Here is a 24,860-nt window from a genome sequence, read left to right on the forward strand (position 1 = left end):
ATATATGGGCATATCTTTAGATAAGATTTAAGATATTACGCATACGCCATGCTGTGCACATTTCGATTGCTGTTAACTTTTGTTTAGGTTCTTTGATTTGTTTGACTGTTTTCAATGTGAGCACAATGACATGCATTGCCAGCTCAGTGTGTGTGTGTGTGTGTCTGTGCAGGCACCAATACACACATAACTCTGCCCATGAGCAAAGCGCTGCGGCATTTAATTTCCTTCTTTTATTCATGTTTTTTTGTTGTTTTTTTTTTGTTTTTGGTATGTTTATGCTAAGCAATATCAAGAACACCAACAACAACATCTAGATAGATCAGCCACGTGGGTGTGAGCATGTGTGTGTGTGTGTGTGTTTAAATGGGAGTAGTCATTGCTGCTGGCACCGCCGCCGCCGCCGCCGTTTCGTTGGTCTCTGAGCATCCTCAACGGAAATGGTTATTCAGTCAGAGATGGAACGTCGTGCGCCGAGCTGTGAATTCGCTTGATTCGAACCAAAAATAAAACCCAACCGTAACTAGCAGTTACTGCAATTGCACCTGTTCGCGCGCGCGTGTATATTTTAATATTTCTATAAATTTCTCGGCTCTATCCAGCTGGCATATACCCAACGGGTATATTGGTTTTTGCGTGTGCTCGATTTATTTTGTTTTTTCTCTTTGATTTTTTTGCGTTTTTTTGTTGTTGTTGTTCGTTTTCTGTTTTTCTTCTGCGCGGCAACACACGGTTAACGGGAATTTCGGCGCACAGCTGGCAATTCGCAACAAGTGCAGCCAGCTCCAACTAATACTCACTGGCCGGAACAATAACAACAACAGAGCCAAGCAAATGCATTCCACGGCATGCGGCGTCGGCGCCTCAGCCACCAATCTCGCCTCGCTGCAAACGTAAGTCATTTATCATCACTGCTGTCTATAGAGCTCTCTCGAGGGAGAGACCTAGCAGGCGTTTATTTACGAGCATATGTATATATATATATATATATAATATACCATTTATTTGATAAGCATAGGTAGATATAATTGTGGTATACCTTAAGTTTCTTTTTATCAATCATTCCTATGATATATATACATATATATGTATATCCTATGATATATCCATATTTATATGCCTTAATTTGGCGCGGCTTTAGCTGTTATATGAGCTGCCTGCCTGACTAGCAGATATCCTAGCCATTGCGCAGAGCGAAAGCTTATGCCGTGTACATACGTATTTGCTATATTATTTATACAGTAGAATCCGATTATAACGAGGCTCAAGGGACCCTCCGGATATAATCTATATAAGTGTGCTCATATAAGCCTATAAGCGGAATCATAAGCCGAATTCTGCTGTATATGAAGTTCTCTTACGAGCTACACAAGTATCTAATAGAGATTACTATAAAAGAAACTTTAGGAATAGTCAGTTTTAAATAGTTGTACATGTTTTTTTTTTTTTTTTTTTTTTTTTTTTTTTTTTTTTTTTTATTAATGTTTTATTTGCGATCTGCTATAATATCAACAATAGACAACTTTTTAGGATTTGATCAGATATCCGGCTTATGTTTCAGTGAGCTCTGATATATACATGCACATATATCTCTAGATAATCTACTTATATATATATTTATATTATAATCTACATACATATGTCTACATATATATGTATTCATCATTATAATAGTCTATTTTTATATATGCATGAACAATTTTTTAGAATGGTATGAAGATATAAGAAGATGAGTTATGAAAACTCAGAGAGTTTATTAAATATTTCGTCTTCTCGATTTCACATAACGCCCCAATATACAACTCAAGTCCTTGATACACATTGTATATACATATATATATATATTGGTATGTATTTCTGAATCAGTTTCTCACAATGTATGTACATATACATACATATATCGTAGCATAACGGTAAATATTTAGTTAAGCAAAAAATAGATAATTTCGATATAAAGATGACTTCAAGGCTTTTGAGATGAGTTCGTTGGATATAAACAAATGAGTTGCTGGAGCAAACTGTTCTACGGCATGGGCATTCCCTGCTCTCCTACTGCTGTCAAAGGCCAACGGTATCTCCCACCCCCCATCTACCATTTCCATTCAGGCACAATTGCTGTTGGGCCTATAAAGAATTTACTTATAGCCAAGAAATGGCGTTCAATAGACCGCATATAATCCATCAAAGTGCCTCGAAGATAAACAAATGAATAAGGGGGGCAAAAGAATGGATAGATGCTGTCTGTATGTGTGCATGTGTGCATGTGTGTGTGTGTGTGTGTATGTGAAGTAGCAAAAGATGCGTGAATTGTAAACAAATGAGTGGATGCCTCTTAGCTGACTAAGTGTGTCAGACACCACTGAAAATAGTTGCAGGATGATGAACGAGGCGTGAAACGCACAGCGGGATGTGGCAAATGGGGAAAACGGGGAAAATGGGAAAATTGTGAAAAAGTGGAAAAGCGGAAGAGTGGCAGCCAGCCACATGGGCCACATGAGCCACATGGGCAAGTGGCAAGTGGAGCACTTTCAAAATTGTTTCCTCAACTAATTAATGTGAATTCTAAGTGCACACACACACACACACACTCTCACACACCCATACAACTTCTGGCATGCGGCGCAACAGATGTTAATGGGGGTGCGGCTGCCTCGTCGGCTTTGGGCTGCCTCAATGTGTCGGCGTGTTGAGTGCTGGATGCCACCGAATGTTGGCTCATCCAGTCTCAGCTCAATTGGCTCAGCGACAAGTTCAATTGACGCCTCCCTCGACCAGCCACGCCCACGCCCAGCGCAGTGCAGTCTGGCGAATCTTGTGTCTTCTCTATGCTAATGCGGCCAAGGGCAACGCACCCACATATGCACAGACACACTCCCACACACACACACACACACAGACACACACACATGGACACAGTGACTGCAGTCAGTTTGTCGCTGTCATCGATGACGTCATCGCGTCGGCGTCAATCGCCAAGAAACCACGCAAAGTTGTTGCACTTGTGGCAGCGACAGTTGCAGTTGCAGTTGCAATCACAGTACACACACGCACACACACACACACAGGCATATGTAGCTAATGCTAGCACAACTGTGGTAGGCACACACTAAAGAATACCCCTTAACAGGTGTTGTTCATGGAAGAATAGGACATCAACTAAAGAATACCTGGTAACAGGCTATACATATGTGTGTGTGTGTCTGTGTGTGTGTGTGTGGGTGTGTTCATGAGAAATGGAGAATAAAGTGAAAATAATTGTGATAAGCTTAATACTTCTCAAACAATTTTAAAGGAATATAATGATTTGGTTATATTATTTATTTCTCTAAATATTTATAAATTTTTATAAATTATAATGTTTACATATTGTATATTTATTAACTATTAAAAGTAAAATGAATTTAATATAAATATTATTTTATTATTTATTCAATTTGTTTTTTATATATATTTTAAATATTTTTTTATTTATCTAGTTAATATATTTTAAAAAATTTATTTTTGTGTTCAATTTAATTTGAAAATTATTAAAATTAAAATTATTTTAATATATTTTTATTTATATATGTTTTAAATATTTTTTTATTTATTTAGTAAATATAATTAAATAAATTTATTTCTGTGTTAAATTTAATTTGGAAATTATTAAATTTAAAATTATTTCAATATATTTTTTTTAAATATATCTTTTAAATATTTTTTATTTATTTAAATAAATTTATTTTTGTGTAAAATTTAATTTGGAAATTATTAAAATTAAAATTATTTTAATATATATTTTTTTATATATATTTTAAATATTTTTTATTTATTTATTTATATATTTAGTAAATTTATATATTTAGTAAATTTTTTTTATTTATATATTTAGTAAATATATTTAAATAAATTTATTTTTGTGTAAAATTTAATTTGGAAATTATTAAAATTAAAAATTTTTAATATATTTTTTTATATATATATTTCAAAAATTGTTTATTTATTTATTAAATATATTTAAATAAATTCATTTTTGTGTTAAATTTAATTTGGAAATTATTAAATTGAAAATTATTTCAATATATTTTTTTAAAATATATATTTTGAATATTTTTTATTTATTTGGTAAATATATTTAAATAAATTTATTTTTATGTTAAATTTAATTTGGAAATTATTAAAATTAGAATTATTTTAATATGTTATTATTTATTTATTTTTATTATGTATCAAATTTGTATTTAATTCAATTTGAAACTATTTATATAGGACTTGTATTTATTTAGTTCTATTTATTATTTAATACAAAATTAAATTTTTTAAAAATCCATGTGTCCGTTTCATTTTTATATTTACTTATTTATTATTTGTAATATTTAAATTGTTTCGTGGTTTTTTTTTTCTATTATTTTATTTTATACTTTCTTTTTCATTCTTAGTAGACACTAGTTTTTTAATAAACAAGTGAAAAGCAAAATTAAAATGAAAACAGATTTTTATATATCATTCTTATTATTATGTTATTTATTTTTATTTTTGGCTACTTAGCTTGTTTATTAAAATACGAATGTCGAATTTAGTGTCTACTATAAAAGAAACAAAGATTTTAATATTAATTTTGCTATGATATACAAATAGTTTTTGTGCATTTTCTTAAGAGATCTATAGCAAATACATATTTCTTCAAAATAGTCTCCATAGAGTCCACGCCAGCTGCTCTCATTTAAAAGGAAATTCTATTTATCCATGGGAATTGTTTCAATTCAGCCAGTCGAGTGCTTCAAGTGGCATTGAGGCAATTTGCCTTTCGTTTTGTTTCGTTTAGTTCTCATGATTTGATGCGAATGGCAGGGCATCTGGCAGTCGAGCTAGCTGTTGCCATTTTACGGCAAAGCCACAGAGACGGCCCACATCGTTGAGTCGAGTATTCAAAGTGGTTTAATTGATTTGCTGACGCCGATTCGCTGCTGGACGCAGCCACAGACAAATCCAACAGAGAGACAGACAGACAGACAGACAGTTCGTCAAATGTGGGCAATAAGAGTGTGTCAAATCACAGTTATTAGCTGCCAGTGTGCGTGCGTGTGTGTGTGTGTGTGCAATTTTTGTTGACACACATTTCAATGTTTGCACGCACGACAAATACATATACATATGTATGTATGTGTGTATGTGCGCTGCCCTCTGAGATGCAGCTCGTTATCAAAACTGACTGAATGTGAGCGGAAATCTGCATCTCCATACGCCCACCGGCTATGGATGAGCTGCATTGCTGCCGGACGTAATCTGGCAATTACTTATGAGATGAGAGAGAGAGAAGGATACACATACACATACACAGAGAGAGAGAGAGAGAGAGATCACTATGATCTCTGCATTGTAAATGCTGTAAGAGATCTCATTTCATTTTGTATTCAAGCTACTCGGCTAGGTAGGGCCACCTCTTGGGGCAGGTGTAGTCAATAAATAGTCAGATTTTTGGGTTTCTCGTATAGCTCGAATGGTGTGAGCGATGCAGCTCTTGAACCTAAATATATACATACATATATATAATATATATGTATATGTATATATGTTTATTAAAGGCAATTTGTGCCTCTGATGCTTTATTGTCTGTGCTCTGTACAAATGAAAAGCTAATTATTATGATTATTATTGTTGTTGTTGTTGTTGCTGTTGCCTTTGAAATGGCAGCAATAAAATGCAATGCCAAAAGGAAAACTAAACAAGTGGAAATGCATTTATAGCTGGCGGATATTAACGACTGTGCGATGCTCGTAAAGGTGTTTTAACTGATTGGGGATGGTAGAGAGAGAGAGGGAGAGAGGGAGAGAGGGAGAGAGAGTGAGAGAGAGGAAAGAGAGAGAGGGAGAGAGAGAGGAAAGAGAGATGGAGAGAGAGGGAGAGAGAGACACAGAGAGAGAGAGAGACAGAGAGAGAGAGACAGACAGACAGAGAAATTGAGAGAGAGATTGAAAGAGAGAGAGACAGAGAGATTGAGAGAGAGGGAGAAAGACAGAAAGATTGAGAGAGAGAGAGACAGAGAGAGAGACAAAGAGATTGAGAGAGAGGGAGAAAGACAGAGAGATTGAGAGAGAGAGAGAGAGAGACAGAGGGAGAGAAGATGGGAGAGAATATGGGAGAGACACTGCATTAAGGAGAGAATGAAACAAGAAGAGAGAAAGAGAGTGAGAGTCAAGGCAGAGAGAAAGGTGGCGATAGTGAGAGAAACAAGAGAAAGACTGACAGAGCGATAGAGACTGAGACAGAATGAGAGAGTGTATGAGTGACTTTGAGAGAGTGAGAGAACTGGGATATAAAAATGTAAGAAAAAAGGCAAGAAACAGAATAAGGTAGACAAAAGGAATGAGAATGCCTGAAAGAGAGAAATAATCCGGAGAGAGAGAATGAGGGTGGTGAAAAAACTTTATTGAATAAAATTAATTTAAATTTGATAGGCAGCCCTTAGCTGCGGTGTCTGAGAATCGCAGAGAAAGGCGATAGCTCAACATGCTTTTCGCTCTAAGCAATTCAGCCTACATAGATACCTTACTATAACAAGCTATGTATACACACATGCACACATACATACATACACACACATATTCACACACATATTCACACATAAATCCATAGAAAATCCATCAATCAACAATTTCGCGCAATATCGCGCAAAACTTTTGAAAATCATAAAAAGTAAATCGACTTTCAATTTTCAATTTATCCATAACATATATTTTCCATTTACGAGAAGAGGAAGAAACGAATACTCTGCTCTAAATGGTATTTTCCCTTTTGGGGTCTCTCGCAGCCTAATTAAATTAGTTGGTGAACTTGACATGGGTTGACTTTTGGGCTTAGTTAAAAACCAGACGGAAATGCCAAGTAATGGAGGGGGTGGGGGAAAGCGTGCGAAACGTGCGAAAGCATAAATGTAATATAATGAATAATTGATGGAGCAGAGCCTGAGAGAGTTATCTGTTGGCTCACTTGTAAGATCGGATCTAGAAAACTTTTCTGCTCATAATTATGTGGATCTAGAGACTTGAAGCCATTCGCTGATTGCTTTTTCATTGGGCAAACTTTGATAATCTGTAGGCGTTCTATTGTAATATTCTATCATATGATGATGATGATGATGATGATGATGTAATAACAGTCTATTGGGGGCGTGGCCGGGTCGTGTCGGCAACTGGGCCTGGCTTTGCTTTTTTTTTTTGCCTTTGCTTTTCGCTTTTGTATTTTGTCATCAGCTTTATCAACTTGTCGCTTCACTTTATGTATCTATTTTTGTGTGTCACTGTCAACAAATTGCTTTTAATGGCCGGTTGGGTGGCTCGGCCGTGCCATGGCTACGGCTACACGCAGCCAACCACCCAGCGGCCAACCACCGGCCACCCAACGTCTATTCGCCATGCGAATCCCCAGCCCCAAAATGACCGCCATCAGAGTTCGGTTTGGTTCGATGCGAGTCGGCAACGTGTGACAATCACGGCCTATGTCCATTGGGGACGTCTAATTTTTGTGATTTCCGCACGACAGCAGCAACAACAACAGCAGCAACAGCAGCAGCAGTTTGCACTGCAACAACAACAACAACAGCAACAATAACAATATATACATATATATTTCAGCAACAGCGTCTGACGAAGTGCCTCGGCCTGACGACTCGCATTAAATGCCGCCGCCGCCTCCGTCGTCGCTGCTGACGCCGCCGTCGACGCTGCCGTCGCCGCAGACGCGGCCGCAACGCGTCCCGTTCTTAATTCAGTTGACCAGCAGCCAGCGCTGCGACGAGACACGCGACTAAAAAATATATACATATAACAAAAATACAAACAGAATCAGAAAGCAAATCAACAAAAATAAAAGAAAATAGAAAAAACAACAAATTGCACATATGAATTTAAAAAAAAAAAAATAATAATAATAATAATAAAATTGCAAATTATAGAGAATTATTCGTTCAGATATAGACTCAAAATTATAGAGTGGCAACAAGTTGAAAAAAAATAAATAAATAAAATAAAAATAAAAATAAAAATAAAAATTTTAAATTCAAAACTGACAGCAATAAAAAAGAATAAATTAATACAAGCAGAACGAAACAAATTTCACGCGTTTTCTGTGCGTCTAGAAAACGCGCGCGTTTCTCACGTGTTTTTCTTTTTTCAATTTTTTTTTCGGTTTTTTGTTTTTTTTTTTTTCTGTTTTTTGATTGTTTCTTTCGCTCAGTTTCCAGTGCAAAAGGAAAGAATTTTGAAAGAGGTGAAATATGAATTTCAATACACATGTTTTCTCTATATATGTATACGAATGAAATATATGTATATACATACATATAGAATGTGTACATACATATATATTGTAATTTATTTCTTTTGGCTTTTTTGTTCGTTGTTGTTGTTGTTGTATTCTGTGCGTGTGCGTAACGAATGCAAAAGTTTGCTGCGTTGCGATTATGTTGCTATGTTGCTATTGTTGTTGTTGTTTGTTGCTGTCTGTTGTTGCTGTTTGCTGATGCTGTTTGCTGCGTGTTGGCCCGGCATCGGCGTTCGACTAGACGCCAGGTTCGCCCACCTAAAACGCAAACACGGCCAACACAAATAGCGACAAACGTTGGCGGCACAACAACAGCAACAACAGCAGCAACAACAACAGCAGCAACAACAACAGCAACAGCAGCAACAACAGCAACAGCAGCAACAACAATGGCAACAAGTCCAAGTCCATGATGAAAAAAGAGATATATATACAGCTGCGAAAAATAAAATAGCACCACTTGCATATTCAGAGTTTGAGGAGGTCTCCTGGACACATTTATCAATGTATTGATGTAATTTTTTCACTCAGATAAGCAGAAATGAATTAGTTATTACGGCAAAAAAGAATTATCACAAAAATATTCATAGTTTTTATATAATTAAAAAAATTCTTAAAAAAGCCGAAAAAATGCCGAAAAAAATAATAGCACCACTTTTTCATTTTGCGCTAAAAATTATTTAAAAAATTAAAATGAGTAAAAACTTTTAATTTATAGTTAATGACAAATGAAAATAAATATACTCCCTTAAGTTTAGCATTTATTTGATTTGCCTTTGTTAGCAATTAGGGCTGCTCAACGCCCAGACATGGATTCAACCAAGTCCTGACATCGTTTTAGTTCAGGACTCCTAAGCGACTTCCCAAAACTTTTTTGCATTGCTTGTATTACATTCAGAAACTATTTTCTGTCATCTGCCCACAAATTTTCGATTAGATTTAGGTCCGCCGGCTGTGCAGGTTAGTCGATTGAGTTCTCCTGGAACCATTCCTTCGCTTTCCTTCCGGTGTTTTTGGGGTCATTGTCTTGCTGGAAGACCCATTTTAGTGGTATATTGTATCCAGCATCACTTATTCCAATATATCAACATAAACATGTCGGTCAGTTATGGTTTTGATCCAATGAATTGGGCCTACACCATAGTACAAAAAGCAACCCCATACCCTTAAATTTGATCCTCCACCTGTAATGGTTTTTGTTGTACGTCTAGGGTTGAATTGCAAGTTCTGTGGACTTCTAACGTTGGACCGCGATCCCTTTCCACCAAACATTATCATCGTACTTTCATCAAGCCAAAGAATGTTGCTCTATTCCTGCGCAGACCAATATTTGTGATCCTTTGCCAATGCCATCCGTTTAGAAATGTGTTTTCTATTCAAATATGGTACTTTTCTTGAACGGAAAGCATTTAAATCGTAATGTTTGAAGTATTTCCGTACTGTTTGGTCTATTGCTGATATGTTTAGGTCCTTTTTCAGTTGAGTAGCCGACTTAAAAGGATCTTTTTTACTCACGCGAATGAGTCAAGTCATCTGTTGCTAGGTCAGAACTCAACGCTGTCCGCATTTTTCACCATTTTTTTATGGATTAATGCATGGTGGATCTTTTTATGTGAATAACCCATCAAACGACCAACTTTCCTGTGAAAATTTCGACCCGAAATCAACTTTTTGATTAGATTGCTTTGTTCGGGGGTGCAATACTTTCCATGACCCATTTTTTGAAAATTTTTACAAATTTTGTAAATCTTTTAATTAAAATAGATATATAAACAACAAATCTCATCAATAAGTGCTTTTGAAGATATGTAACTCTTCTAAAAATACAGGTTTTCACTCGAAAAGTAGTAGTGGTGCTATTATTTTTTTCGGCATTTTTTCGACTTTTTTGAGAATTTTTTGAATTATATAAAAACTATGAATATTTTTGTAATAATTCTTTTTTGCCGTAATAACTAATTCATTTCTGCTTATCCGAGTGAAAAAATTACATCAATACATTGATAAATGTGTCCAGGAGACCTCCTCAAACTCTGAATATGCAAGTGGTGCTATTTTATTTTTCGCAGCTGTATGTATATATATACATATATATATATATATATTTATTTATACACACATATTTATAGTCAAGATGTACGCAATGCCCATTAGGGCACAAAACGCTATCTCTAGTCGTAGTAAAAGCGTCTAACCAACTGACCCCCCCCCTCAGTCATACCTCCCCCTGCAGCCACCACCGCATCACAAGCAACAGGCAAAGAGCAATTTGATGGCTGTTGCTGCTGCCAATAAATAAATAAGCAGCTACGAAGAACGAAACAAACAGAAGAATAGTCAAAATATAAACGAATATGAAGAAATTAAGAAATAAATGCCAGACGCCAAAAGAGTAAAAACAGAAAAAAACAAGTAGAGAATTGAGAGGAAAGAAAACACTTGTTGAGATTGTTGCATTTCAAGATGTGCGAAACAATGCATAAATATGTTATAAACTCTATGAGCATGAGGTTGATGTATCTTCTAATATGTCTATATCACGCATGGGCTGGAGTTGATATGGATGGCAAGGGAAATCCGGTTTGTGGGCAAAGGAAATACATGAGCGCTTGCTATGCCAAATATGAATGATTTTTAGGAAATATATATGAAGCTCTTCAAGTCAATTTGAATTTAAAGTTTTCTATAGACATACAATGAAATATTTGTATACATAAATATATGTGTATATATGTATGTGTATATATGTATGTATGTGTATATATGTATGTGTATATATGTATGTTCCCGATTAGCAACAACAGGCGATTCCATTCAGTTTAGTCACTTTGTCCATGCCGGCCTCAGCTCAAGAGTTTTCCAGTCGAGCATAACCGATTGCAGTAATACGCTAGCACGCCTCAATTTATTGAGAAACCATTGAAATCTGCCTCAACCATGTCAACGCAAGACAGTAAAACACTTGTCGAGTCGAGAATCGAGTTGTTGTTTCAGCTGCAGAGCTATGAACGAAATTGTTTCTATCGGCATGTAGATAGAGCTAAGCATTCAGCCAAGAAATCTTAACTCTACATATATCATATATATGTATATATATACAATGCATGTATATACATATGTTTCTCTCTAGCTGAGCAGAGATTGCAAGACAAAACTCTTTTGATTTGTTGATCCAGTATAAGAAGAAATAAGAAATCTTAACAATGTATATAGTAAATATACATGGTATCTAGATATATATCAGATATCTAATAGATGAAAGCATAGATCGCAAGGCTCACATAGGCGCTCTCTTGAGAGAGCAAGTATAAGATAATCATAATAAGTATTACTACTCAGGTAGAGAAGTCTGCTTATGTATAAGAGCATAATAGATATAAGAGTATAAATATTTTATAATCATGCTGAAAGTAATCTAAGCCATTGCGAGTACTCTTATACGTAAGACTGAATATAAGATAACATCTTATACGTATAAGAGAACAAAGGACATTCAAGCTGCGTTAGGCATTCAAGAATCTCTTAGATTATGTCACTCTTATAAGAAACTTAATGAATATGAATAGGGAATATGCCATATAATGTAAAACATATAAGTTAAGACTTTCGACAATCTAAGGAGGCTGGAGAGTCCAGTCCGACATTCAAGGGGAGAGCCTAACGAGTAGAACAGATTTAGTTCAGTTTATATTCGGACTAGAGAGAGCTTAGACCTATTGTTCCAAATTATATAAAATATATTATTTCATTGAACACAAAGATGTTATATATTCACAAGAACCTAACACAGCGTCCCCAATCACCAGTACTCTAGTGTGGGAGCGCTTAACTTATATACCATATATAGTCGAGTCTCGATAAAATCGAAATCGCGATAAATCGAAACCAATTCGATTCCCTTGACAGAAATTCGTTCTCAATAACTCTCGATAAATTGGAAAACAAAATGATTCCCTTGCCATTTCGTATTATCGGAATTCGATGCTCTACTGTATATATGTATGATGATAATAATATGCTGCACAATATTGATAAGTTTCAGTTTTTGAGCTGATCTTTCTATTGTTAATTCGACACAGCATAAATTGATTTGGTTTATCTCGGGCTGCTGCTGCTGCTGCTGTTGTTGTTGTTGTTGTTGTTGTTGTTGCTGCTATCTAAATGCGCGCTGTTGCCGCCGGCTGCGGCTGATAAGGCACTGCGACAGAGACTCAGCATGCAAATGTTGCTGCCGTGACCGATGCTGCTGCTGCTGCTGCTGCTGTGGCGACTGTTGCTGTTGTGTCACGACAGCAACATATTGTATGATTGTCAAAGCTGAGGGACAACTGTTTGCTATCACTGTGCTAGCCAGCGGCAGGCCATTCAATCTGCCTTTATCAACACTCTCTCTCTCCATGTGTGTGTGTGTGTGTGTGTGTGTGTGTATCTGTCATTATCAAAGCAAATAGTCGAGCGACAGCAACTTGAGTGTCAATTGTTAGCTCAAATCTCGGATATACTTTTGAATGGCAGCCACTTAATGGCCCGAGCTGCATCTCAGTAACAGCAACAGCTACTTGGAAGTAAATCAACATATATGTATATGTATGAGTGTGTGTATGTGTGTGTGTGTCATTGTTATAGCTAAACGGCATCTCCGGTGGCATTCGGGGATCATCATATCGCTGATTGCTGACAACTTAATCAAGAACATTTGAGTATAACAATCTAAGGCATTCTCTAAATATAACACATAGTGTCTATATGGTCATCTACTGGCTGTCAGCTAATAAGTCTCAATGTCTCTCATATGCGTGACACACACACATACACACACACACACAGAGTGAGACAATGAGCACGAGAACGAGAGGTAAACACACACGCAGATGGAGAGATGGGGAGAGAGAGAGACGACGCTATATATAATCATATTTCTCTGTATTTGCCAGTTGGCCCTGAACTTTGTTGGGTGCGCTCAATTTGCACTGTCACGAATGCTGCGAATGTGTCAAAATGGGATGCTGGCACGCAATTCTCTCAGATCAATGCAAGATCTTTGTCTCAGCACAGCCGAGCAGAGTTCTCTCACACTCTAGATGCACAACAGTTGCCTGATCCGCAGTCTAGTTCCCAGCCAGAAGCCAGAAGTCTATAGGCGTTTACCCGGCTTTCGCTCAGCTAGCTGTTGATCCTCTGATGTCTCATTTGGTTCGATAGTTTTTCTTAGTTATTTCTCCAATTCCATATTCTGTTGCTATTTATAGGTGTCCACAATTGTCTGTCATATTTATAGACAGAGTCCGAATGTATGTAGATTTCGTTGATTTGCTGATTTTCTGCCAGTGTACAGAGGGGGTTTACGCTGTGCTGATTATTCAATTGCTTTGTAAATCTTTATTCGTATTTAGTGTGTCAGTTTTATGATTACCACAAACACGTTGATTGAATACTTTATTCACATTTATTTTTGTATGCATATACGAAATTGCGATCTTGATTATCTAAATGACTTAGGAGCCACAATTGAAAAGCTTTCCAGATAAATTGCTCGGCACTTGCATGGCTGACTCTGGCAGATATGTACATTCATGTGCATTTATGTCTGATATCGATTATAAATATAAATCGAATAAAATCTCTGTAATATCGACCCGAAACCCGAAGTATTGTTATCGATGAATACGAAAAATGTTTCAAAATGTAGAGTAACAACACAGCATACGATAAACGCAGCTTTCAATATGATCGATATTTATCGATAACAGTTTTACTAAATGCAAATTGATCGTAGTGCTCCAAAGATAAATAGGACCATCTTTTAATATGAGTTATCGATAACATATATTAGTTAGCATTAGTTATCGATAACATATTTATATCGAAAATCCGAATTCGCCAAGTATGATCGCATATATCGATAATATAAAAGTATTGAACAAGACTCTGTCAATAATCGATAATGTATAACAATTGATCAACGTTAACAATAATCGATAGCACATCTGAGTTTAATGAATTATATTCGACATATATAAACATTTCAGTCATAACATTTATCGATAGCACAGCTCAGACGATCATCTACCATTCCCCATATTTGATCGCATTTTCCCTGATATCAGCTATCGGTACAACATATCGATCGACAAGCGAAATCGCTTAATTCGATAAGAGAGACAACAGAAATATGAAAACATTTACAATAATTAACGCCACTCACGAATTTAGCAAATATTTGCGGCTATATGTCTATATGGGGGGCATCGGATAATAAATTATATGGCCCGCCCTTCGTATATGGCAGAGGCACATACATGCATAAATCGACGCTGGCCCTTGGCGAAATCTTTTGCCTAATTTGATGTGCAAACATTTGACGAATTTCCAACTTTCAATCGGGCATAAAATAATCGAAGGTCGAGCCCAACGCTCCGACTGTCGCCGGGAGAGCATAGATCATGGAGACATGGGTTGAGTTTCCCCAGCGAAACGTTTGGGCAATTAAATAAACAATTTGACGCAAATACATTAAAATGCATGAAGACAAATCAAGCGAGCAAATAAATCAAATAAAGCAAAGGGCAGGCGAGGGGGCGAGAGGTGCTCGCACAGTTTCGGAGATATCAATTCCAAAAATAAACAAACCAATTGAGCTGCGACCTCAGACAGACGGACGGACGGACAGAGAGACAGATGAGCTGCAATGCCACACACACATATTATTTATGTGCAACAAGTGTAGAACTGTAATTTGCATTTTTTTTTTTTTTTAGTATTATTATTATTATTATTGTAGTTGTTGTTGTTGTTGTTGTTGTCATTGCTAAACTTATGCATTTGCCCATGCGTACAAATATTCTAATTGTTGCGACTGTCTAAGCCTGACCCCAATGGCTATTTAACCAGACCAGCAACCGCATTGCACTGGTAGTACACAGCTGAGATACCCTATTAAATTGCATTTTTTATATGAGAGGAGAAAATCAATATTCATAGAGAACCCTTTGCTTATAGAAATCAGACAGTGTACTCTCCATTCATATAGAACATATAGATATATAGCCTTACCCATTGTCTATATATGCTATAGATGGAGTATACCAGTATTATTATTATTAATATAAATCTATAAAGTAGTTCCATTCAGGCATTAGACACTTTTGCCAAATCTTTTACCTCAGCTCAATGAAATGGGTATAAAGATTTCATGAAACTGTGTGTATGGAGGCGTGGCAGAGCCCATTAAGTATAAATATATATGAAATATGATTATTATTATTATTATTATTATTATTATTATTATTATTATATTGGTTTATATAATGGACTTTATTCGTTTACCGATAAGACTCTCCAGAGAGCGACGTCAAATATTTGATTTTCGCAAGTTTTAACTTTTTCAGATAATTTGGGGCTCCATTTCAAATTGCACATATGATTGTATATTTCCGAAGAAATTTTTTGAATAGTTGATTAAATTTATGCATTTGAGAGTGGTAATTGTTCCCTGAAGTACCTTATCGATAAGCGTGTCGAATCCGTTAATATAATAAAGTAATAAGAGCCAGATCGCAAGGACAGAGTGGCTCATCAAGAATACATATATAGACTTTATGGGCCTGTTACATACAGTTTAAGAAAAGCACTATGCGTCGTTTTAGTTCAGGGTATAAAACAGCAAAAATTTGCGACGCCAGAGTTGAGGAAGTCGATAAAGGCGGTTCGGATGAAAGCGTTGGGCGTAAATCAAATTATTGTTAACTATATATGCATACATATATATGACATGCCTACTTACTACATACATATTTATATACATACACTCTATGTAGATTAATTAATCCGACAGCAGAGAGTGGAGAGTGGAGAGTGGAGAGCAGCCGGGCACACCCAATTATTCCCTTGGCCAATTGACCATGCCTGGCACGTAACGCAGCTAATCATCATGCCCATCCAAATAATAATAGTTACGATGATGACAGCACTACTAGTCGTGTTCGAGCCGGACAATGTGTAGAGCACGGACTGGGATTTGATTTTTGGGAACTGGACAGCGGCTTTCTAGCTGCTTGCCAAACTTGGCCGAGGCGCTGCGCACGCGCCACATGCAGACGGCGCCCATGGGGATGGGGGAGGAAGTGAATCGATGTATGCCAAAACCGAACTGGCGCAATCCATGTGCGATGCATGCAAATGTGCCCTGGCATATTCCTAGCCATCAAAGTCTGCATATCTACATGCACGTATCGTGTATATCAGTGCCTCCCATCAATGACACAGATGGCCATCATTAGTGGCTAATAGCCAAATGCGAGCAGACTCTACATTCCGAGCGCCTCTGCCACAGAGCCTATGTCTGGTCTTTGATCTGGTCTTTGATCTGTTTTGCTCCCTGGCTTTGCCACTGTGTGCGTGTGCCTCTGTCCTGCTTTCTACTAGTTGCTCAACGTGCTTTGAACTCTTTCCTTACATTTTCCTGAGCCTCTTCTTCCGCCTCTACCGATTCGTTCTCCACCATTGTTTCATTCTTTTTGGCTACAGCTGAGTTTGTGCTTTATTCTACATCTTCTTCGATTTCTCTTTTTTTCTTATTCCTTCTCTTTCTTTATTTTTCTCACTTTTTTATATACTCGCTCTCTTCTTTCCTCGTATTCTCTTTCTTTTTGCTTTCCTCTTTCTCTTCTTTCTGTTTCTCAATTTATTTTTCGCTTTTCTTTACTATATTTTTCAATCTCCTTCTCCTCTTTCTCCTTTTCCTTTTCCTATTCCTTCTTTTCTTTTCCAGACTTGTGTCTTCACCTTCTATTTTCTTCCTTCACGTTTCTGTCCTTTTCCTGCTCCTCCTTCTGCTTTCTTATCCTTTTCTCTTTCCTTATCCTTTCCTTTGCTTCTTTTGCCTTTACTTGCGTTCTTTGCCGTTGCTCTCCTCTCATGTTGTCCTATCCCTTCCTCTCCTTCTGATTTCTATTTCTCCTTCTCCTTCTCCTTCTCCTTCTCCTTCTCCTTCTCCTTCTCCTTCTCCTTCTCCTTCTCCTTCTCCTTCTCCTTCTCCTTCTCCTTCTCCTTCTCCTTCTCCTTCTCCTTCTCTTTCTCCTTCTCCTTCTCCTTCTCCTTCTCCTTCTTCTCCTTCTGTCTAATTGTCTAATTGCCTCTCAGAGTTTCTCTCCCACTTCACCTCCTTCAGGCACTGCCTCAGGCTCGGCCCGTGCAATCTCTTATGGGTCTTTGGTGTGGTCGCTCACTCATTTTTTATGGCTGCACGGAGGCGGCGACGGAGTCGTAAACCCAAATTGCAATCCACATGCCTCAAAGTAATGCTCGGTAATTGTGGCGTGTGCTACGCTTCTTTCATGTTTGTTGTTGTTGCCTCTGCTGCTGCTGCTGCTGCTGCTGCTGTTGCTGTTGCTGTTGTGGTTCTTTTGTTGCAGCTGTTGCTGCTGCTGACGGGGCCCAGGCAGCTATTTAACAAAAATGAAATGAAATTAAAATGCAGTTGACCTAAAAATAGCCAAATAGCCAGGCCAGAATAGGCCAACAGCACAAATTGCTAGCGACCCACTAAAGATTACTTAAAAACAATTACAACAAATATATGTATATATATTTATATTGCATGCATGAGTTATACATATGTATATGTATGACATATGATATATGGCTTACGATGTATGATATATGGCATGCTCTCGGTAAGCGCGTTGATTGATGCATTGCATTAAATTTAAGCGCATCGATTGCACTTTTCATTGTATTCCTAATAGGTATATTTATAATCGAGGGTGGTTCGAGAAGTTGATCGAGAGAGTTGATTGTGAAAAAAATAAAATAATTAAATTATAGAACTTAGAGCTAGAAACTTTAGATATTGATAGAAAATGTTTTTAGTGCTGGGAATAAATCCTGACAAGTTCTAGAGGTATATACAACAACAACAAAAATGGGCAGAACTAATAGAAAGTAAGATCACAAAAGGTGTTTCTGGAGTACCTGCCTCACATAAATTTTCATTGATTTAAATCAAAATCTATTAAAAATCTATCAATTCTCAGAGTTTCTGCTGCTAACATTTACTTTAACAGCGCATGTTAAGTGTTAACAGCATTCGCTTCACATAAGCCCCATATACCCAACGGGTACCACAATGTTGTTGTTGTCGTGCTTGTCGTGCCACGCCCACTGAGTGCAGATGTCAATAATAACATTGTTGTCCGGGTCATGTGAGGGCAAAGGCGCTGACTGTGAGTGCCACCGATTTGATGCCCGTGCCACACATCAAATACGGCGGCAATTAACCCAATTTACAAGCCAACAATCTCGTGCACGCTCGCCAACGTCTCTGCCTCTGCCTCGGCCTCTGCCTCTGCCTCGACTTCTGCCTCTGTCTGCGTTTGTGTTTGCGTCGCTTCGTCCCTCGCTCTGTGGCCTGTCAATCACAACATTCAATTATAGTTATGGACAACTCGCAACAAACTGCAGCATGCGAGTAAGCTGCAAGCGGCGCCGTTGGCGTTGGCGTCGCCGCCGGCGTTGGCGTCGCTGTCTGACCCATTTGTGTGGCACGCACACAGCGAGCTGGAGAAAATGGCAAATGGTCGGGAACACACCCACATGGAGACATGCAACCGCAGCAACTACGACGACGACGACGACGACGACGACGACCGCATCCTGCCATCAAAGTTGCCGGCAACGTCGCTGCTGCCAGTGACGCAGGCAGCGGGCGATGTTGTTGACGCCGCGTCGTGGCGCGTCACGTCACCTCGCTTGTGCAGCGTTCAGTTTGCCTTGGGCCGCGTGTTAAATCTGTTGCATATCAACGAGCTGCGCCATTAACTGTTGCATACAACGCAACGTGCGCCGCCTGACATTTACCGTAATACCTGCTGCAGAGCATAGTTAAAAGTCCATTCAAGTGTTCAATGAGCTGAGGCTAGATATCCAATACTGTGCAGTCACAAATCGTGAGTTCTTAAATGTGACTGCTAGAACTTGGATGGAAAGCTATCTAGGCAAACTCTATGCATTCTATTCCATTTGAACTATCGTAGCTTAAGAGCATCTCTCTTTTCTTGTTCATTTCGTTTTTTGGTGGGAACAGCAACATCAGCATCAACAGCAGCAGCGCAGCAGCAACAGCAGCCACAGCGGATGCTCACAAGATGGTGCACCACAGCAACGACGATGCCATGAACAAAATTCCACTCAAGTCCTCCAACGGACTGGACGACGAGGAGAAAAACGGCGAGGAGCTGATGCAGGATACAGCCGCAGCCGAGGAGGCGCGTCGCGAACAGATGTAAGTGAATGGGGCAGAACAAGAAATTGGTTAAGTTCTTAAAGTTATCAATTGATATATAAGGCTATGGTTTACTTTGAACCAATCAAAAGATTATTAAAGCCAAAAAAGGAGAAGAAAATGAGAATTTCTATTGCTGTTGGCTTGAGGCTTCTTTTGAGCTGAGTAGCACTCAGAAAGCTGCTGCGGCATGGCCAATCGGATTTCAGTTTCAGACTTAGGGGTCTACAAAATTGCATAGCCTAATGCACTCCCGGCTATAGGTCAAATAAATAAAAAGATGTGGGAAAGTAAAGCAGGGAAGCCATAAAGAAATGGCTGCAAAAACTTAGCATACTTTTCAGGGCAGCAATTTTTAATGTAATATTCATATGTATGAATAGTGTAGTAATATTATTATTAACAATTTTTAACTTACATTTTCATTTGAATGAATGAATATGAATGAATGGATGAATATGAATCTATAATATATGAATGGATGAATATGAATCTATGATATACATACATATACATAGGTATTTGAATGAATGGATGAATATGAATCTATAATATATACATATACATATACATAGGTATTTGAATGAATGAATATGAATGAATGGATGAATATGAATCTATAATATATACATATACATAGGTATTTGAATGAATGGATGAATATGAAACTATAATATATACATATACATAGGTATTTGAATGAATGGATGAATATGAATCTATAATATATACATATACATAGGTATTTGAATGAATGAATGAATGGATATATATGAATCTATAATATATACATATACATAGGTATTTGAATGAATGAATATGAATGAATGTATGAATATGAATCTATAATATATACATATACACATACATAGGTATTTGAATGAATGAATATGAATGAATGTATGAATATGAATCTATAATATATACAAATACATAGGTATGAATATAAATGAATGTATGAATATGAATCTATAATATACATACATATACATAGGTACATATATATAGAATCTATATTAAGTATATGGACTTTTCTGGTTTTGCAGGCGGGCCAATCTGTTGGCCTGGATGAAAAAGTTGACAATTGGCCTAATCTGCTTCATTGGCATTGCCCTGATAAGCTATGTGATCATCAGCCTCTGCTTGAGCGGTAAGTTCGCATCATAGCCAATTGAGTAAGAATGGCCCGATTCACATCTCTAACCACTCACTCACCAAATGCCTACTAATTTATACACACACACACACACACGCACACACACACACACACGCACACACATACACACACGGCCAACTGCACAGACATACGTGAATAGAAATATGAGTACTATGAGTATGTGATTGTTTCGAGTACAAAATGAGAACAAGAACAAGAGCAACAGAGCCACAGAGCAACAGCAACACAGCTTCAGCAATACAAACGAAATATGTTGCCCGGTTAGATAGATAGATATATAGATAGATGCTTTGCATGCCTTTGTCATACGATTCATTATCCTTCACTGCACCACGGCATCCACCCGTAATGTTATCTTCTTCTTCTATTGTGGCACGAACAAAAATCAATTAAATACAAATGCAAATGTATTGACAACAAACTCTTACACCTTAACTTACTAAACAACAACAACAACAACAACTATTGCACCGACAACAACAACAACTGCAACTGCAACATCTAAAGACTGGTCAAAATCGGCGAGAATCACCAACAGCACAGTTGCCAAAGCAACAACGCCAGCACCAGCAGCAATTGTTGGCAGCAGCACAGCAACAGCAGCAACGGCATTTGTAGATGATGTTGCTGAAGCCGCACTATCCACACCATCACCACCACCACCACCACCAACAACAACAACAACAATAAGAACAACTAGCACAACAACAACTACAACAACAACAACAGAAAGCACACCAACAACAACAACAACAACAACACCAAGCAATCCAAGCACAAGCCACACACTTAAACCATTTAATTCAACAGATGAGCAATCGCTGCCGACGGCATCGGTATCCGACAGCAGCAACATGGAAGCGACAACAGCAACAAGTGAAGAAATCGCAGTAGCTGGACCAGCTGTAGCCGCCTCCACATCACCAACCACGCCACCACCATCAACAGCACCGATACTGGATGACGCCGACGCCAAGGGCAAAAAGGAATTCTCTTCCAAATTGGGCGTCTATCAGCATGCGGCGGTTTGCTCGGATACGGATGTATGCAGTCAGATTGGCAGGTATAATAGATTATTAGTATACAAGTCATTGTCATTGTCATTGTCATTGTCATTGTCAATGTCATTGTCATTGTCATTGTCATTGTCATTGTCATTGTCATTGTCATTGTCATTGTCATTGTCATTGTCATTGTCATTGTCATTGTCATTGTCATTGTCATTGTCATTGTCATTGTCATTGTCATTGTCATTGTCATTGTCATTGTCATTGTCATTGTCATTGTCATTGTCATTGTCATTGTCATTGTCATTGTCATTGTCATTGTCATTGTCATTGTCATTGTCATTGTCATTGTCATTGTCATTGTCATTGTCATTGTCATTGTCATTGTCATTGTCATTGTCATTGTCATTGTCATTGTCATTGTCATTGTCATTGTCATTGTCATTGTCATTGTCATTGTCATTGTCATTGTCATTGTCATTGCACATTGTCATTGTCATTAGCTTTGACATTATCATAATTCAATCATAAATCAATTAATTAATATTGTCTCATTATCATCAGCAACATATTGGAGAGGAATGGCAGCGCTGTGGATGCAACCATTGCCACAATGCTCTGCAATGGACTACTGACCTCACAAAGCATGGGCATTGGCGGTGGCCTAATAATGAATATCTATCATCGAGAGTCTCAACAAGGCTATCAGATCGATGCGCAAGCCGTGGCGCCCTATGCTGCCCATCAGAAGATGTTCGATAAGGATGCCAATGCCTCCATTATAGGACCGCTGAGCATTGCAGTGCCTGGCGAGGTGATGGGCTATCATTTGGCGCACAAACGTTTTGGCAAGTTGCCATGGCGGACTCTAGTGGAGCCTTCCCTGAAAATTTGCGAGACTGGATATCGAATGAGCAACCATCAGGCGTCAAAGGTGAAGATGATGTGGTCCTATATCAAGGATAATTTGCAATATCAGTAAGTACATGTGGCTAGATCCAATGAGATAGATAATCACGCAAACTTCATCGTAGATCCGTGTTTCTGAATGAGGAAACGGGCGAACACCACCAGGAGGGAGCAATGCTGAAGCCACCGGCAAAACTGTGCAACACGTACAAACTACTAGCTGAAAATGGCCCAATGGACTTTTACAACGGCACCGTGGCAAAAATGCTCGCCGAGGATCTGAAGGAGTTAGGCAGCATTATAACACAAGACGATTTGGATACGTACACGGCAGATTTGCGTCTGTCCGTCACCATGCCACTGGGCAACGACACTCTGTATGCCGTGCCGCCGGTGAGCAGTGGATCTGTCGTCGCTCACATACTGGGCATTCTCGAAGGCTTTAATTTCACACGGGCTGATTTGGCGGACGATGAGGCATATGCCCTGACCATACATCGGATTACGGAGGCGTTGAAGTTCGGATTCGCACATCGTCCAGAGCTGGGCGATCCGCGTTTCAATGACATTCGCGAACTGGTCAGCCAGCTCACCAATCCCCAATATGCTGCCCAGCAGCGCGCCAAGATCAATGACAACCAAGTGTTAGGTAGCCCGCAAGATTACGGTGCACTGCTCAGCTCCGAAGAAGATCCGTATGGCACTTCATCCTTTGCTGTGCTAGCGCCGAACGGCGATGCCGTGTCAGTGACCAGCTCCATCAATAACTAGTAAGTATGAGCATTAACAGTAGATGCTCTTTATATGATCTACACTTGCATATATAGCGCCATCTAACGTTCATTACATTGCCATTCGCAATAGCGATCGACAACTGCCAATGCCTATCGTCATGAAATGGTATCGATAGTGCGGTGTAGCTTTGAGCGATTATACAGAGTGGCATTGAAAGTTGTTGACAAATTGAATAGTTCAAAACTATGGCGCGCTTTCCCTTCCATTCCTAGGTTAAGCCTCTGCTAGTTGTGATACTCTGAGTTCCTCGTGTATTCCTTTTTTGTGGTTAATATTGAATCTCTTTTTTATATGTTGCAGCTTTGGTTCAAGTTTGATTGGCCCCCGCACTGGCATTATCTTAAACGATTGCATGAACGACTTTTCCGTCAAAGAGAATATGTTCAATCTGCCACAGTCGCAAGCAAACACAATAGATTTACACAAGCGCCCCATGTCATCGCAGTCCCCAATGCTGCTCGCGGATCGAGATGGCAATATCCGTCTAGCAATTGGAGCTGCCGGTGGCACCAAGATAGTGGGAGGCATAGTCGAGGTGGCCGCCCGCTTTCTCTGGTTCGGCGAAGACCTAAAAATGGCCGAAGATGCGCCACGGTTTTACAATCAGCTATTCCCCAATGTTCTCCAGTACGAAGACGGAAAGTTCTCAGAGAATGTGCTCAGTCTGCTGCGAAAGCGGGGGCACGTTCTTCAGCCATTGTCGCAGAAAGCCTCTTCTGTGGTCTGTGCCATCGGCCGCAATGCGACAGCGATCTATGCAAATGCCGATGGACGGAAGCAGGGCGGTGTTGGTGGGTTCTAAATGGAAGCATGCACACAAACACACACATATACACTTACACACACACCCACACACACACTCATAAACGCATAAACAAACACTCTAGCGTATCGTTCAAGTGAGATTAGATTGATGAGAATATTAAAACAGAAAAGAAGAAAACAAAGCGAGAAGTGAAGGCGAAAACGAATGTGCAAGTAAAAGTATTTAAGCTAGCTATGTCTTTTTTACATATATATATATATATCGTATGTATATCGTATGTTATATAAATTTATATGCTACCTACAACTACCTTATACAATAATAAATAAAAAATCGCAACTTTTTTTTCAAAAAAAAAAAAAAAATAATAATAAATAAATAAATAAATAAATGAAATACCAAAATATAAACAGACATAATCAAATCTCTTTTCATAAGAATACCTTGGTAATAATCAATTATTTTAGATTTCCAATAATTTAAACTAACTTTGACGATAATATTTAAGTTTTAGAAATATTAATTTGTTATTGGACTCTTTCACATATACAGTAGTGTATATAGAAATTGTCGCTAGAGATAGAACAGAATTTCTAGAATCTGAATATATTTATTTCTTATGCA

The 24,860-nt window shown here is 38.2% G+C and overlaps 1 protein-coding gene across 3 annotated transcripts; it reads left to right on the top strand.

Moving 5' to 3' along the window:
- Positions 1-752: 752 nt before the first annotated feature.
- On the top strand, positions 753-24,575 carry LOC108656389 (scoloptoxin SSD14). Of its 3 annotated transcripts, none has more exons than XM_089264050.1 (7): positions 753-893; positions 19,385-19,582; positions 20,629-20,732; positions 21,570-21,822; positions 22,331-22,744; positions 22,801-23,445; positions 23,771-24,575. In XM_089264050.1, the coding sequence occupies exons 1-7, from the start codon at positions 835-837 to the stop codon at positions 24,270-24,272; spliced, it is 2,175 nt and encodes a 724-aa protein (XP_089120176.1). In that variant the 5' UTR covers positions 753-834; the 3' UTR covers positions 24,273-24,575. The 3 variants fall into 3 exon arrangements, with proteins under 3 accessions (XP_089120176.1, XP_089120174.1, XP_089120175.1); XM_089264048.1 differs by having other exon boundaries at positions 754-893; positions 21,267-21,822; XM_089264049.1 differs by lacking the exon at positions 753-893 and adding an exon at positions 7,763-8,247 and having other exon boundaries at positions 21,267-21,822.
- The last annotated feature ends 285 nt before the right edge of the window (positions 24,576-24,860 follow it).

The sequence above is a fragment of the Drosophila navojoa genome, chromosome X (assembly GCF_054131105.1).
Source record: "Drosophila navojoa isolate 15081-1374.11 chromosome X, UAZ_NAV_1.0, whole genome shotgun sequence".
In the NCBI taxonomy this organism is placed as follows: domain Eukaryota; kingdom Metazoa; phylum Arthropoda; class Insecta; order Diptera; family Drosophilidae; genus Drosophila; species Drosophila navojoa.

Excerpts from the sequence above, each read along its gene's own strand:
- LOC108656389 (XM_089264048.1), top strand. The coding sequence starts at position 835 with ATGCATTCCACGGCATGCGGCGTCGGCGCCTCAGCCACCAATCTCGCC. Across the intron at positions 894-19,384 it reads AATCTCGCCTCGCTGCAAAC|CAACATCAGCATCAACAGCA; the intron begins GTAAGTCATTTA and ends TGGTGGGAACAG. Across the intron at positions 20,733-21,266 it reads CATCAGCCTCTGCTTGAGCG|ACTGGTCAAAATCGGCGAGA; the intron begins GTAAGTTCGCAT and ends CAACATCTAAAG.